Genomic DNA, 14048 nt, shown 5'->3' with positions numbered 1-14048 from the left:
CTGATGCACGTGCGCGCCTTCTGTTAGTGCGATGCGCTCTAACCATCCCTAGTCTCTTACGCGTTGGCGATCGCCTACGCGCCCGCGCGATTCTTCGCCTGCGTGCTAGCGTTTTGTAAACGCATCACCGCTTGCCATCGCGCCGTCGCTTGCCGACGCGCCATCGCTTGCCAACGCGCCGTCACTCGCCTACGGGCCATTGCTCGCCAGAACGCGCCATCGCTCGTCAACGCGCCATCGCTCCTCAACACGCCATCGCCCGCCTACGCGCCATCGGTCTCCCGACCGCATGCGCTCACCCGCGTGCCCACGTGCCCGTGCTCCTATGCTCATGCGCGACCGCGCACATGCGCTCCAATGTTCGCCCGCGCGCGAACCGACGGTGTTCCGTTGCGCGGACCGACGGTGCTCCGTCGCGCGGACCGACGGTGCTCCGTCGCGCGGACCGACGGTGCTCCGTCGCGCGGACCGACGGTGCTCCGTCGCGCGGACCGACGGTGCTCCGTCGCGCGGACCGACGGTGCTCCGTCGCGCGGACCGACGGTGCTCCGTCGCGCGGACCGACGGTGCTCCGTCGCGCGGACCGACGGTGCTCCGTCGCGCGGACCGACGGTGCTCCGTCGCGCGGACCGACGGTGTTCCGTCGCGCGAACGTCGGCTTGATTCCTGCAGTATCCATTGCTCGCCTACGGGTCATCGCTCGCCGACCTCCAGCTCTCGCCCTTCCTACCACGCTCGCCCTCCTTCTGCGCTCCTTCGCGCACTTTCGTTTGCGTTCCTGCATGCCCGCGCATGGGCGCTTCCACGTTCGGCCACGCGCAAACCATTGATTTACCATCGCGCGAGTGCCAGGGCGATTGCGACCGCGATTCCCGTTGGGGTTTTGCAACATGGCCAACCTGGCGAGTCTTCTGGAGCGTATTTCCAGAACACGGCCTCACCCCGTAAACGAGACCATGGCACTTGCAAGAGCAGGAAGAATCTTCAGGGAGGTCTGAGCAACATTCTTCTTTCCAGAACCTGGGTAGCCCTTCCCCGTCATTCCTTGGAGGGGTTTTGCCAGGGAGCTTTCCGTTCGAGATTTCTCCATCGGCCAAGGGGTGACTGGTTTACCCCTTCCTCTTCTCCATCTCATGGAAGGGGCTTACCAGGTCCTTTCCCTCCTCGGTTGCAACCCGAGGTTTTGTACAAGGAAGCTCCAGGAAGATCATGGGTACTTTCCTCCTCTCGGGCTCAAGCACCTTGGCTTTTCTTCGTTAAGTTTCGAACTTGCGGGCAAGCTAGATGTTGGACCATCTGGACGCAATGACCGACGGTGTTCCGTCGCGCGGACCGACAGTGTTCCGTCGCGCGGACCGACGGTGTTTCGTCGCGCGAACGTCGGCTTGATTCCTGCAGTATCCATTGCTCGCCTACGGGTCATCGCTCGCCGACCTCCAGCTCTCGCCCTTCCTACCACGCTCGCCCTCCTGCGCTCCTTCGCGCACTTTCGTTTGCGTTCCTGCATGCCCGCGCATGGGCGCTTCCACGTTCGGCCACGCGCAAACCATTGATTTACCATCGCGCGAGTGCCAGGGCGATTGTGACCGCGATTCCCGTTGGGGTTTTGCAACATGGCCAACCTGGCGAGTCTTCTGGAGCGTATTTCCAGAACACGGCCTCACCCCGTAAACGAGACCATGGCACTTGCAAGAGCAGGAAGAATCTTCAGGGAGGTCTGAGCAACATTCTTCTTTCCAGAACCTGGGTAACCCTTCCCCGTCATTCCTTGGAGGGGTTTTGCCAGGGAGCTTTCCGTTCGAGATTTCTCCATCGGCCAAGGGGTGACTGGTTTACCCCTTCCTCTTCTCCATCTCATGGAAGGGGCTTACCAGGTCCTTTCCCTCCTCGGTTGCAACCCGAGGTTTTGTACAAGGAAGCTCCAGGAAGATCATGGGTACTTTCCTCCTCTCGGGCTCAAGCACCTTGGCTTTTCTTCGTCAAGTTTCGAACTTGCGGGCAAGCTAGATGTTGGACCATCTGGACGCAATGACCCAGGGCTTCCTCTCGGGTGTCTTATCCGTGGATGTCGACAATCTCAGACACCCTTCCATCCTTGGGAAGGGCTTGTTTGTGCCCAAGGACAGAGACATAGACAGCGGTTGTGCGGAGGAAGTCGACTTACGTTTTCACTCCTCCAAGGTGCTTTCTTCCAGACCCGGCAGGGCTCCAGCGCCTCTTTCTTTCAGCCTCGTCGGCCTAAGTTGTTGGACCGGCTACGACAACTAAGACAAGGTGTCCAACAGCAGTCCCCTCCTGTCAGGAACAGGTAGCACGGGAGGCTCTCCCGGGGGGGGCATCATCCTAGGGGGAGCGGCAGAGTTCACGAACTCTAGGATTGGCAACCCCCCCTTGCAGGTCTCATGCTGGGAGGATGCCTAAGGTTACTCATCCGGATAACAGCTTCCCGATGCCGATTCCTGCACGATCTCCGTGATCAGCCAAGGATATCGCGCCTGCCGTCTCTGTCAGCGAATTCAGTGTCACTGAACCTCTATGCCATGGGGTCGGCAAGAGTTTTGCCCGTTTGGGCAGAATGATCCATGCCTTAGGAGAATGTCCTCCATAGGATCGTCGACGGCTTCACCCCCCGGCTTCTTCAGTCGATCCTTTCTCGTAGGAAAGCATCTGAGACGGGAATTCCGTAGTCGACCTCTCAGCTCTCATCAAGTTTGTCGAACAAACTTCGTCCAGCGTGGAACAGCAGAATCGATTAGACTGGTAACGAGGCGACAGGACTCCTTAGGCCCTGAATCGGAAGGACGGGTACTTTCAGTTTCCATTCCATCCATCTTCCAGGAAGTCTTGGAATTCAGCCTAGACTACAGGTGTTCCTGCTTAAGATGCAGTGTGGCGATCCCACCGTGGCATCGCAGGTTTTTCCCCAGAGAACTCTCCCTGCCTTCCTCATGGCCGCTCAGGAGCAGGCTTCCACCTCCTTCGCCTTTTGGAGGTCTGGTCAACTCCGGTAGGCTCGGGTTCAACCTTCTTCAACGCCGGGACTAGCTTCCGGATCCTTACCATGAGTGGGGGTTCATGGTAATTTGCTAGGAGCCTTCTCTACTTCTGCCTCAACATCTGGAGTATCTAGCCATGATATTGAGTCAACGGCCTTACCACGTTGGAAACCACGCTTCTCGTCCGTCCAGCGAGGTTAAGCAACGTCGGGTCTGGTCGGTACTTGGATGCGTGACCGCCTGGGGACGCCAGATTCTGTTGCCGCCTCCTCCGAGCCTTCTCTTCAGTTGACTGTGGCAAGGCTGAGGAGAGTCGCAGTACCTGTTCTCAGTCAAGCAGAGCTTTCAGCCCTACCTTGGAACGTTTCCTAGGTCTCTTTTCCTCATTGACCCGTCTAAAGTTCCGAACGGTCGCCTCAGGATAAGTTCCCTGTGGGGCGGCCCAAGTTCCGGTGGTTTTCAAAGCAACGATTAACCGGACTTTCTGGGCCCAGCGGAACGATTAGACCTGCAATGGGTGTTGACCTATGGAACCTCTTGATGGGAGTGTATATTCTTGTCCTTTCCCCACATTTTTTATGCTGTTCTCGGACTCGTCAAAGAAAGGGGGGGGGGCATGTTCCGGTTCAGGCCTATGGTCAGGACCTGAAGGATACCTCTCCATCATTCAGGCAGGCTTAGGGGCCGTAGTCTGGCCCCTCTACAGATCCTACAGCTTCTGCAGAGTCGCTCCGTGCGCGACGACTTTATGGTACTGGCGTGTTCCAACCAGCAAGGGACGCATTTTCATACCTTCGCATCTTGCAGTAGAGATACTGAGATGATTTGAGATCCTCTCAATACCACCATCGGCTCGCTCATTCCGGGCAGAGGAATGTTCTCTTCGACTATCTGAGCAGAGCCTCGTAGAGAGTTTGTACCTGGGGGTCTTTGGCCTTTAGTAACCAGCAAGTCCTGGCCTGGGGGACCTGATTGCGACAGCTTGGAACCTCAAGCTTCCGCTGTTCTTCCCCCCAGTCTCAGACCCCAAGACTCTTTGGCAAGATGCATTCCGGTGATGGTGGGACAACATCGACGCCTGCGTCTTCCCTCCTTTGTTGTCTGTTGAGAATGGGTCTCAACAAGACCAGGTTGTCTGTCAACCTTTCAATGGCCCTGAGAGCTCCACTGGGTCTATACGCAGAACGGTTTCTGGACCCTCTGCTTCCCCTGACGGAACTCCCGGGAGAGCTTCTCCCACGGCACAGACTACTCAAACAACCACACTGCAACATCTTTCACGAGCCGGGGCGTCGCTTCGGCTTCATGCCTGGAGACACTACGCCTCCTCCTCAAGAAGAGACAACCCGCTACAGTCGCGGGGCGGACGTCGCGTCATCTGCAGGGGTCTACCAGGCGAAGTGGAGAGTCTTCTGTGGTTGGTGTCGTGGGAGATATACCTCTTCCCTTGAGGCCTCTTCTCCAGCAATAACGAACTTATTGCTTTTCGGCGGGAGGAAACTCCTTCCCGCTCTAGGCAATGAAGCCTGTCGCTCAGCCTTTCCCTGACCTTCAGGCTGAAAGGAATAACTTTTTCCTTCCCGCTGGACCTTTCCTCGCTCATAAGCTGCGAACGTCCCTGCCCAAGTCGGAGTTAGACCTCCAACATGGAGCATGGTTCGGACTTTTTAGTCCCTTAAGAGATCTTCTCAAGACCCTTTACGTCAGGCCTCTGATCGTATTCCGTCTTGGGGCTCCTGCTCACTCTGGCCGCGGCCAGTGTGTAAGCAATCTTCTTGGTCTCGTACGACTCCGCCCTTTCTAAGGAATGGGGGAAGGCAACATTCAGGTTCGCTCCTGAGTTGTTGGCTAGACTCAGAATCTTGGGGTCCCGGCCCTTCGGTCCAATTCCTTCAAGATTTCGAGTCACCATTCTGTATCAGATGACCCAAACCTTCTCCTTCTTGCCAGTAAAGGAATCGAGGGGTTATCTTTGGGAACGGCTGCAGTTTGTCCTCACGTGCAGCTGGGTTGGGAGCACAAGAAGGACACGGGGGAGAGTCACCAGTATACCTCTTCAGCTCGGACTCAAGGACATTCATCTCGACCTGAATCCAGGCCCTCCCCCGTCACGTCGCCATACAGCACGATGTCGGATACATCGCAACGTCCCTCGCCTTCGAGTAATACTACTCTGTGACGCAGGTGCTACAAGCTGGAGTCTGGAAGCGTCTAATGACCTTCGCAGCCCGCTTCCTGCAGGACGTGACCCACAGGAGTATCGATACGTTTCTATCGCTCTGTGGTGGCTACACAACAGCTGGTCTAACCTCAAGCTCCTTTTTGGACAGGTAGCAGAAGGTTGAGGGCATTGTTATCAGGTTTTAGTCTGCATGAACGAAAGAAGTATGTCTGGCCCTTACTTCTTTCTTCATCATCCCCTCTACTGGGAAGCAGCATCCTGGTCTCTGCATAGCTGACCTCAAACCTCTGCAGGTAAACCATGCTTCCTTGTGTTCCGAGTATTGAGTCAATACTGTCGCGTCCCCCATACCCTGATGAGGTGGTATTGGGAACATCCTAACCCAGAGTTCCTTCTGGAACTCCAGGTCAACTACCTAGGACACACAAGCTTATGTAGGCCACACAGTTCCTTGCGGAGCAAGGAACTTGTGAGGTGCAGGGACTCCTTTTCTCGAGTGCGACTCACTCGGATTCTGAGTCCCCGGGTAAAGCCAAAGCCAGTATGGCTGGGGACTCCACCCTTCCTAAGGGGTAAGTCACCCAATGTAAATAGCGTGGTTTGTATTTCGGTTACGGAACAAATGACAAATTCGAAGATAATTTGTATTTTTCCTAACCATACAAACCTTAGCTATTTACATATATTTGCCCGCCAGCCCTGTCCCCCAAGACAAGTCCTACCTCTAAGTGAAAGTGAAGCAATTCACCGGTGTGTGAGGGGGGGAGGGGTAGCTACTTGGAGGAAAAATAACTGGAGATGCCCTGACCCGGATTAAGGGAAGCCAGGTTTTTACCCTTCGAACTGTCAGTTCTTGATCCTTCAAGTTAATCTCTGTCACTGTATTGGAATTTGTAGTCAGTTCTATTTAGACCTTTGTTTAGAGACGGTAACCCTTATTGTGCTTTCATTAGCGATGGCTCCTTCCTGTGCTGCTCTAGGTTGTACGAAAAAAATCAGTTGCCTGCCTTTAGGCAAAAATCAGTAACAAGAGTTGTGAGATCATCACAAGCTGTGTTCAATGTCATCCATAGACGGCTATAAAGGTCAACGACTTTACTGTAGTTCATTATTCCAAGGAGTTTGTAACTGATTCACTAATAAGTTGAGCAACAAGTTTAACATTATTTATTTTTTTTTGATAAAGCATCACAGGAAGGGACCATCGCTAATAAAATAGCACAAGAAAATAGTTATCGGCTATAAACAAAAGTCTGGGTAAAACAGACTAAGTACCAGTACGCTGTCGGAGGATTAACTTGGGATCGAGATTTGACAGTTTGAAGGGGTGAATCTGGCCAAACCCTGCCCTCACGGGTTCAGGAAAGAATTCTGAGTCAGGGCATCTCCAGTAGTATTAATCCTCCTAGGGTAGCTAGCTACCACTCCCCTACCCCCCCGCTAACTAGCGCGGGGGTAATACACCCTTGTTAAATTCTAATGGCTCGCCATTTCAGCTACGCTAAAAGGTAAACCCAATGTAAATAGCTTAGGTTTGTATGATTAGGAAAAATACAAATTATCTTCGAATTTGTCATTTCTTGTAATTCCATGGCCTTGAAGGTAAGAGGGGTTCAAGCATTGTTATAAAATGTGGGTTTCATTGCTAATGTAGCAAGCCTTTCATTTTTATTATAATTTAGGTCAAAAAGTGACTACAAAACGAATGGTCTTAATAGGCGTGTGTTTTTACCTTCTCTTGACCTCTTTGTTGATAAGGATTCAGATGTAATGACCCAATGACACTTCGTCCAATTAGGGCCTTAAAAGCCTATCTTACAAAATCTCTAACCTCCAAAGACATAGTTATGAATCTCTTCTGTTCAATTGGAAATACTGTAGAGCAATCCCCATGTCTAAGAATGCTATCTTTTTTTTTTTGTTAAGGAGATAAATACTAGAAGCTGATGGCATTTAAATGGAACTGTTTTACTTTTGTCATAAGTAAGAGCATGTGAATGGGGGGTGTCCCTCAATTTTTGAAGAATATATTAGTCATAAAAGTTTTAAGTTCAACAAATCTGACTCTTTAATTTATTTGTTATAGGTCATGTGTTAGCTTGAACCTATGGGGACTTTTACCTATATATCCTCCGTTTGATTATCTGGTATTGAGTTTAGGTGAATGTAGAAGGGCACCTTTGTGTATTACAGATGTACCTTTATAATTTTAATTGTTTTTTAGTTATTTTTGTTAACCTGTCGCTCATTTTATGGCAACTCCAAGACACAAATAATTACCCCTATTAGATCTTTTTATAGGAAGCATTTTCTTAGTTTTTTTCTATTACCACTCTCACCGAGATGAAAAACACCAAGGCTGTCATCATCCTCAGAACAGCAACTTGTAAAAACAACAAGATAGAATCACAGGCAAGAAGTATTCAAGTAAATTTAATTTCACTTTATTGTTCCATATTTCTATTGAGGTAAATTTCACTATTCCTCTGGCATTATCATTATACATCCATCCAACTAAATGTGGTACCTGGCATTTGATTATTGGTAAGATAATTGAAATTAAGCAAGTTTGTTTTTTAAGGAAATTATTATTTCAACACTTAACCAATAGTCATATATACATTCACTAACCACCTGCATCTAGTGAACTCAGAAGCAAATATGAGGGTAGATTTGTAAATAATTGCTATTTAGTAAGACACCGTGTAACAAGGGGGTTGACTAGTATAAATAAAAAAGAAACTAGTTTTATTTTACTTTTTGTTGACAAGCCTAAGTTTGGATCTTTTGTACTGTAGTACAATATTTGATTACTTTATTGGGTATATGTTTAAATGACGGAATGTGACTTATGAATGTTTTTTTTCCTTTAGTATTTTCAGCCCCTCCAAAAGAATTAAGAGGATAAACTCATATGTACTGAAAGATTGTTTCTTAACTGTGTTGTAATACAGTATATCCATTCATATATGTCATTCTTCCAGTGACGAGATCAGTGCGATATTGTGTCTTCCATTACTATCACAAAAGCAAAGCAGTACTGGAGGACCAGATTGGACATGCATCATTGTGGGTTTTACATCTGGTCATGTTGCAATGTATACAGAAGTAAGTTAGAAGTGGTTACAGTCTGTTGTAATTAATATATTCATTGCAAAATATCTATATTCTAGCTTTCAAATGAGGACTTCATTGTAAAAGGAGTCTGTTTAGTTATGTCAATCATAAATCACATTAAGCATTGAAAAATGCCTAAAGGAGGAAACCTTTCTCTATCTTACAAATAGTTTTCTTTGCTAATTGTCATTAGTAGTCTTTTTTTGAGTTCAAACAACCTTGTTACCAACTCTGGCAAGTTGTGAAACTATAAGTTGAAATTACCTGAAGAGCAACTTCCCTGTTATGTAGACTCAAACTTTTGTTACCTTGTTTTCAATTTAGCAACTAATATAGGTTATTGGAGTCAACTTCTGTGCCCTTTGTTATATTGTCTTTCATTGTCATATATTTCCTCATGAGGTTATGGTTTAAATCAACTACTTTTTGTGTTTTATTCTGTTAGATTTTGTATCAATTAGGTTTTGGTATTTTTATTGCGTACAAAGTCGCTAATGAAAGGGAGAAATAAATTGAAAAGAAAGATACTACTGACTTGTAAATGAGGTAGCATTTTTAAAATCTCCTGAATAGATAAAAAGACTAAGAACTGAGGGAATTTGGCATAATAGGGAGACCGATATAGAATATATCCAAGTTAAAAGGGCACACGAGAAAGACGAGAAGTAGAAAAGACTCAGAACTCGTTGCAATACACAGCAGCTGATTGAAAGTACCAGGAGAGGTGGCACTGATAAGCTTGCTGGAACCCCCAAAAATCTGCTAAAGAAGGGGTAGGACCAAAGGAGAGGAAAAAGTCATACAATGGTAATGTATAAAGGAAAAGGGGTTGCTTTGCTGTGTGAAAATTACAGGAGGAGATTGCTCGAGAATGTTGTGAACATAGAGGAGAAGCTGTAGTAAGAAAGGCAAAGTAAAAAGTCAAAATTGATGATTGTCAATTTAACTTCATGCCAGAAAGGTCAACAAAACAAACAAGTTGTTTCTTAATGGGTCTACTGTAGTTGAAGTACCATGCAAAGATGGGGAAATTATACCACACACTTGCAGATCTTGAGAAAGCTTTTTGTGGGCTAATATTATTACAGCATATAGTACCAGAAACATTTCTTAAGTAAATAATGCTATTTGATGTCGATCAGAAGTTAGCTCTTAGCCATTTGCAGTATTAAAGGAAATTTTTATGGATTATTGATACAAGTTAATTGAAGAGTTTTCCTCATTTTTGGTCAGTTGATATAGATAAATTTTCCCCACAGATCCAAACAAAAAATCATTGTTAAAATGAGTTACTCATTAGTTAAATTTGTTTTTGTTCCGACGCAAATATAAACCCTTTTTCTTTATATAGTAGGACTTCAGTGAAACTGGAACACTTCTAATAAAATTTATAACGAAGTGTCAACAACCATATACTGTAGGTTGTTAGCAGTTTATAGTAAGGAAGCACTGCCTCCCCCTCACTCACTACAATGCCACTCCTGATTGTAGCAGTTATTGGAGAAAGACACCTATTCCTGCTGGCTAAAAACTGGGCAAATTTAAGCTTTGCTCTTGATCTCTGTTCCCGGTATAAAGCTGTAGCATCTTGGGAATATTTTCATTGAGTTGTGAACTTGATTAATGCTCTCATGCTTCCTTTAACTCCTTAGGTTGGCCAAGGGTGAAAGCTCATCATCGTCTCTTTGGAGTTAGATTTCCTTGAAGTCTTAGAATCAGACTTCTCTATGTTTTACATAAGAAGTCTGTTTCTGTTTGTCTATTCACTGACCTTTCAGGGTTTTCTGATGGACACATGCAAGCAACACATGTCTTAGTGAGTGCTCTTGATTCATTGTTTTCAGCTTTGCTTATTGAAAGCCAGTTGCTTCACGATCGTATCAAATCACATCAGGTGATCAGATCGCAAGAGATTTGCTCAACAAGCTGCTTCTCAGTGCCTTTAGCACACACTCAGGTGGAAGCTAGCCTTTCACTTGCGAGATATGCTTTAGCCAGGATCTCTCTTTGACCTCCTGACCGTTGTGTATTTTTCGGTAGATGAAGTCGCAAGTGCGAGCTGTTGTCCTAACCTGGTAGTCTATCTGACATGGAGGCTCAGAAGCACCTACATATTCTGATGCCAGAACGTTATAGCTCTTCGGAGTTCCCTGAAGATCTTGGGAAGCTGTCTCTGCATGCTTAGCATGTGCTATTGGTGAAAGTATTCTTTTCACTTGAGAGTTCCCTGGAGTAAGGAAGCTTTCAAAGCACTCACGTACAGCAAGTACTCAGTGCTCAAATTGTGTGCGTGCGCTTCAGGTACGATTGCTGATCAGCTCACCTGGCTGAGTTGAGAGTGCAGTATTATGAGCTAGCTCTCTCGGCTAACCCCCCCATGACTCATACTTTCCCTTGCACAACTAAGCTTACTCTACCTTTTAGGGTAGAACACATGAGCCAGGCTCATTCACCTGTGATCAGTGAGCCCACTTCACCTGGGAGCACAAACCTGGGGCTTGCGCTCCTGTTAGCCTGAAAGACATGCTTAAAGTAAGAGTTCTCTCAGTGCACTCAATATTCACTCAAGTTAATCGTAGAGCTTTTCCCGGCATTCAATAGCATACGCTCAAGGCAACCACTTGGCTCGACTAAGCGCTCGCACACACCTAAATGCTCTTGAGTTGGTGAATGCCCTTTTTAGACCCTAAACTTGCATGAGGTGAGGGTCTAGAATAGGTGGTTTATTCCGCTGCGTAGGCACTGGACTGACATCACTCTAAAACCATGATGGGTATGTTTTCTTATTGAGCTCATCGAGAGACCTTAGTGGCTGCGATAGCTATGCATGCATTTATGCGTATGCGGCATTCACATATTAGGAGAGTGTCATCTTTGTTAATGGAAGCAAATTCCTTCCAGAGCCCGAGTATCTCTTCAGGGCAAAAAAGAGTGTTATCGGAAGATATGATGACTTCCTATTAATCCCCCCCCCGCCTCTTTCTTTCCTGTAAGCTTACACCTAGAAATCTTGGGTATGCCTGTAAAGGATTCCTGAGAATTTTAGGAGGACTTGACTCAGGGAGTCAGAATTCAGATGCTTTTTAGGGAAATATAAATTACTTTTGAATGGCAGTATTTCTTCTTTTCATGATAGCACGATTACAATCGTGCATTCTATATTGGGCATTCTACCCTGGCCAAAAGTAGTAGATTGGCCAAGGCACCAGCCACCCGTTGAGATACTACCGCTAGACAGTTATTGGGTTCTTTGACTGGCCAGACAGTACTACATTAGATCCCTCTCTTTGGTTACGACTCATTTCATCTTTTCCAAAACATCCACAGAATAGTCTAGTCTATTCTATACACAATCTTCTCTTTCCTAATACACTTAACACTGAAATTATCAGACAATTCTTCTTCTCCCATGAGGTTAACTACTGAACTGTAATTGTTCAGTGGCTACTTTCCTCTTTTTAAGGGTAGAAGAAACTCTTTAGCTATGGTAAGCGGCTCTTCTAGGAGAAGGACACTCCAAAATCAAACCATTGTTCTTAGTCTTGGGTAGTGCCATAGCCTCTGTACCATAGTGTTCCACTGTCTTGGGTTAGAGATCTCTTGCTTGAGGGTACACTCAGGCACACTATTCTATCTTGTTTCTCTTCCTTGTGTTATTTTAAAGTTTTTATCCTCTTGTTATTTTCAAGGTTTTATAGTTTGTATATGAAAGATTTATTTTGATGTTGTTATTGTTCTTAAACTTCTCTCGTAGTTTTTCCTTATTTCCTTTCCTCACTGGGCTATTTTCCCTGTTAAAGCATTTGGCCTTATAGCATCCTGTTTTTCCAACTAGGGTTTTAGCTTTGGAAGTAATAATATTAATAATAATAATAGAAAAACAAGAACTTAGGCATGCTTGTGCAAAGCACTTGCCTTCCTAGAGTAAAGAAACACATCAAGATGCATCTCATTCCTAATACAGTACAGTAATAATGAGTTTGCCAAGCATACGCATGGCAACAGATCAGTCTCACCCTGGGACCGTGAGCTTTGAACTGTTTTCCCTATCATTTAGATTTATTGAAAGCTTTATGCATAGAGGCTTCTTGTACGAGCAATTATATACATTTAGATTTTGTATGCCTCATTAAAGGAGTCAGTCAGCTGAGGATGATCGGAAGAAAGGAGACAAGTAGTCTTTAATGACAGGTTGATAGGAGTTTCAATAGATACTCCTACCATCTTTTCTATTGGAAGAGATAGAGTTAGCCACTTCACTGAGGACAAAGAACACTACAATACAAAGGTTTGAACACTATTGTGGTTCCCCTTCTACAGTCCACGGCTATGATCATCTTGGTTCCATTCCGCTTTTTGCGGGAAAACAGAACGACATCCCTATGCAAGCAGCTTTAGAACGTTTCCATGTAGACTGACGATGCAAAAATTTTTGGAACATTTCCATGCAAGCTGACAATGCAAACATTTTTTAAAGGTTCCCACTGATCTATTTTGCAATTTCTCTCTATTCAGTAGCTCCATTTCTAAAGTTCTCTCTCTTGTTAAAGCTATAGTAGATGTACTAGTAAGGGTTTTCACATTTTTTGTAAGAGAGTGGTATGACATTAAATGATTGCAAGTCTCAGTTGCTGAAGTGGTTGTTTGTAACTGATCACTCGCTCACCTGTTCACAATCGGTCGCATACCTTTCAACTACTCGATAGGTTGTACACCCTCTCACCTGTCTGCCCAGGGGAGTAACACTTCTAAACCCTTTTATTTCTTCTGAGCCTAAAGTAAAGAAGTGGGTTAGTTAGTGGGTAAAAGGTAATTGGATCCTATGCAATACAAACTAGAGCATTTACTTCCCAAGGACTGTAACAATTATGGTGCCGATTTAGTAGTTACACTTAGACATTCATCTCAGAGCTGTCACTTGCTGGTGCTCTCCATACCTTTGCCATATCGCCCTTAACCGGTTGATTTGGAAACCCCTAATCTGTTGTCCCTCCTTCTAGTATCGTATAGGCTTCAGACAGATATTAGGGATATGCACAAACAAACCGGTCATGCTCGGTTAGCTCGGTACAGTTTAAGGTCAGATGCTGATCCTGGGTGGAAATTGTAACAAAACTTATAAGCTTAGCATATTCCCTGAAGAGGGGTGGCATTCAGAAGGCCATAGTGTTCCACAATTTTCAGAGAAATGGTTTCCTCCTATGATGTAATATGTGGGAGGATACCTATATTTTGAATTGAAGAGGAGGGGGAGTCATGCTTTGGAGCTTGGAACTAGGAATGGAGCTTGCTCACATGCCTCTGAGTGCAAAGTAGCAGGCTTGACCACTTTCACAGGCAGGTCTGCTCCACTGTGGTCTCGAGAGACTTGCAAGCATCCCAGGTGTGAGTGCCATCACATTTGCCTAGCTGGGTTGAGAGCGCAGTGTGAAACCTGCTTGTGCGCTCAACTTGGCCACTTTAGCCTCTCACTCACTCACACACTGTTGAGCCTGCTCTACCCGGAGAGGTAGAGTGCACAATGCAGGCTTCTGGTCGCGCAATCAGCACAACCCACCCATAGCTCTCACTCGCCTATGATCAGCTGAGTTTGTCTTGCCAAAGGGGGTAGCACGAGTGCTCCTTTAACGCAAGGCTCGCATTCCACTCGCAAGCTAACAGCAAGTGGAAGGTCATAGCCCTTTGGACAGAGGGGCTGACCATGGTAGAGAGGACCACCCTGCAAGTGTTAGTCACGGATCCCCAAGCTTCTA

The 14048-nt window shown here is 46.3% G+C and overlaps 1 protein-coding gene across 1 annotated transcript in view; it reads left to right on the top strand.

The window, feature by feature from the left end:
• The window catches only part of LOC137638786 (rab3 GTPase-activating protein non-catalytic subunit-like), a 157921-nt gene that overhangs the window by 28515 nt on the left and 115358 nt on the right, over window positions 1-14048 (top strand). Inside the window, exon 5 of the mRNA XM_068371154.1 lies at window positions 8163-8286. Within this exon, the coding sequence (XP_068227255.1) occupies window positions 8163-8286 (124 nt within the window). The remainder of the gene's footprint in view (window positions 1-8162; window positions 8287-14048) is intronic.

Source organism: Palaemon carinicauda, chromosome 3, assembly GCF_036898095.1.
Source record: "Palaemon carinicauda isolate YSFRI2023 chromosome 3, ASM3689809v2, whole genome shotgun sequence".
NCBI lineage: Eukaryota > Metazoa > Arthropoda > Malacostraca > Decapoda > Palaemonidae > Palaemon > Palaemon carinicauda.
This window is presented reverse-complemented; position numbering and strand designations above follow the sequence as displayed.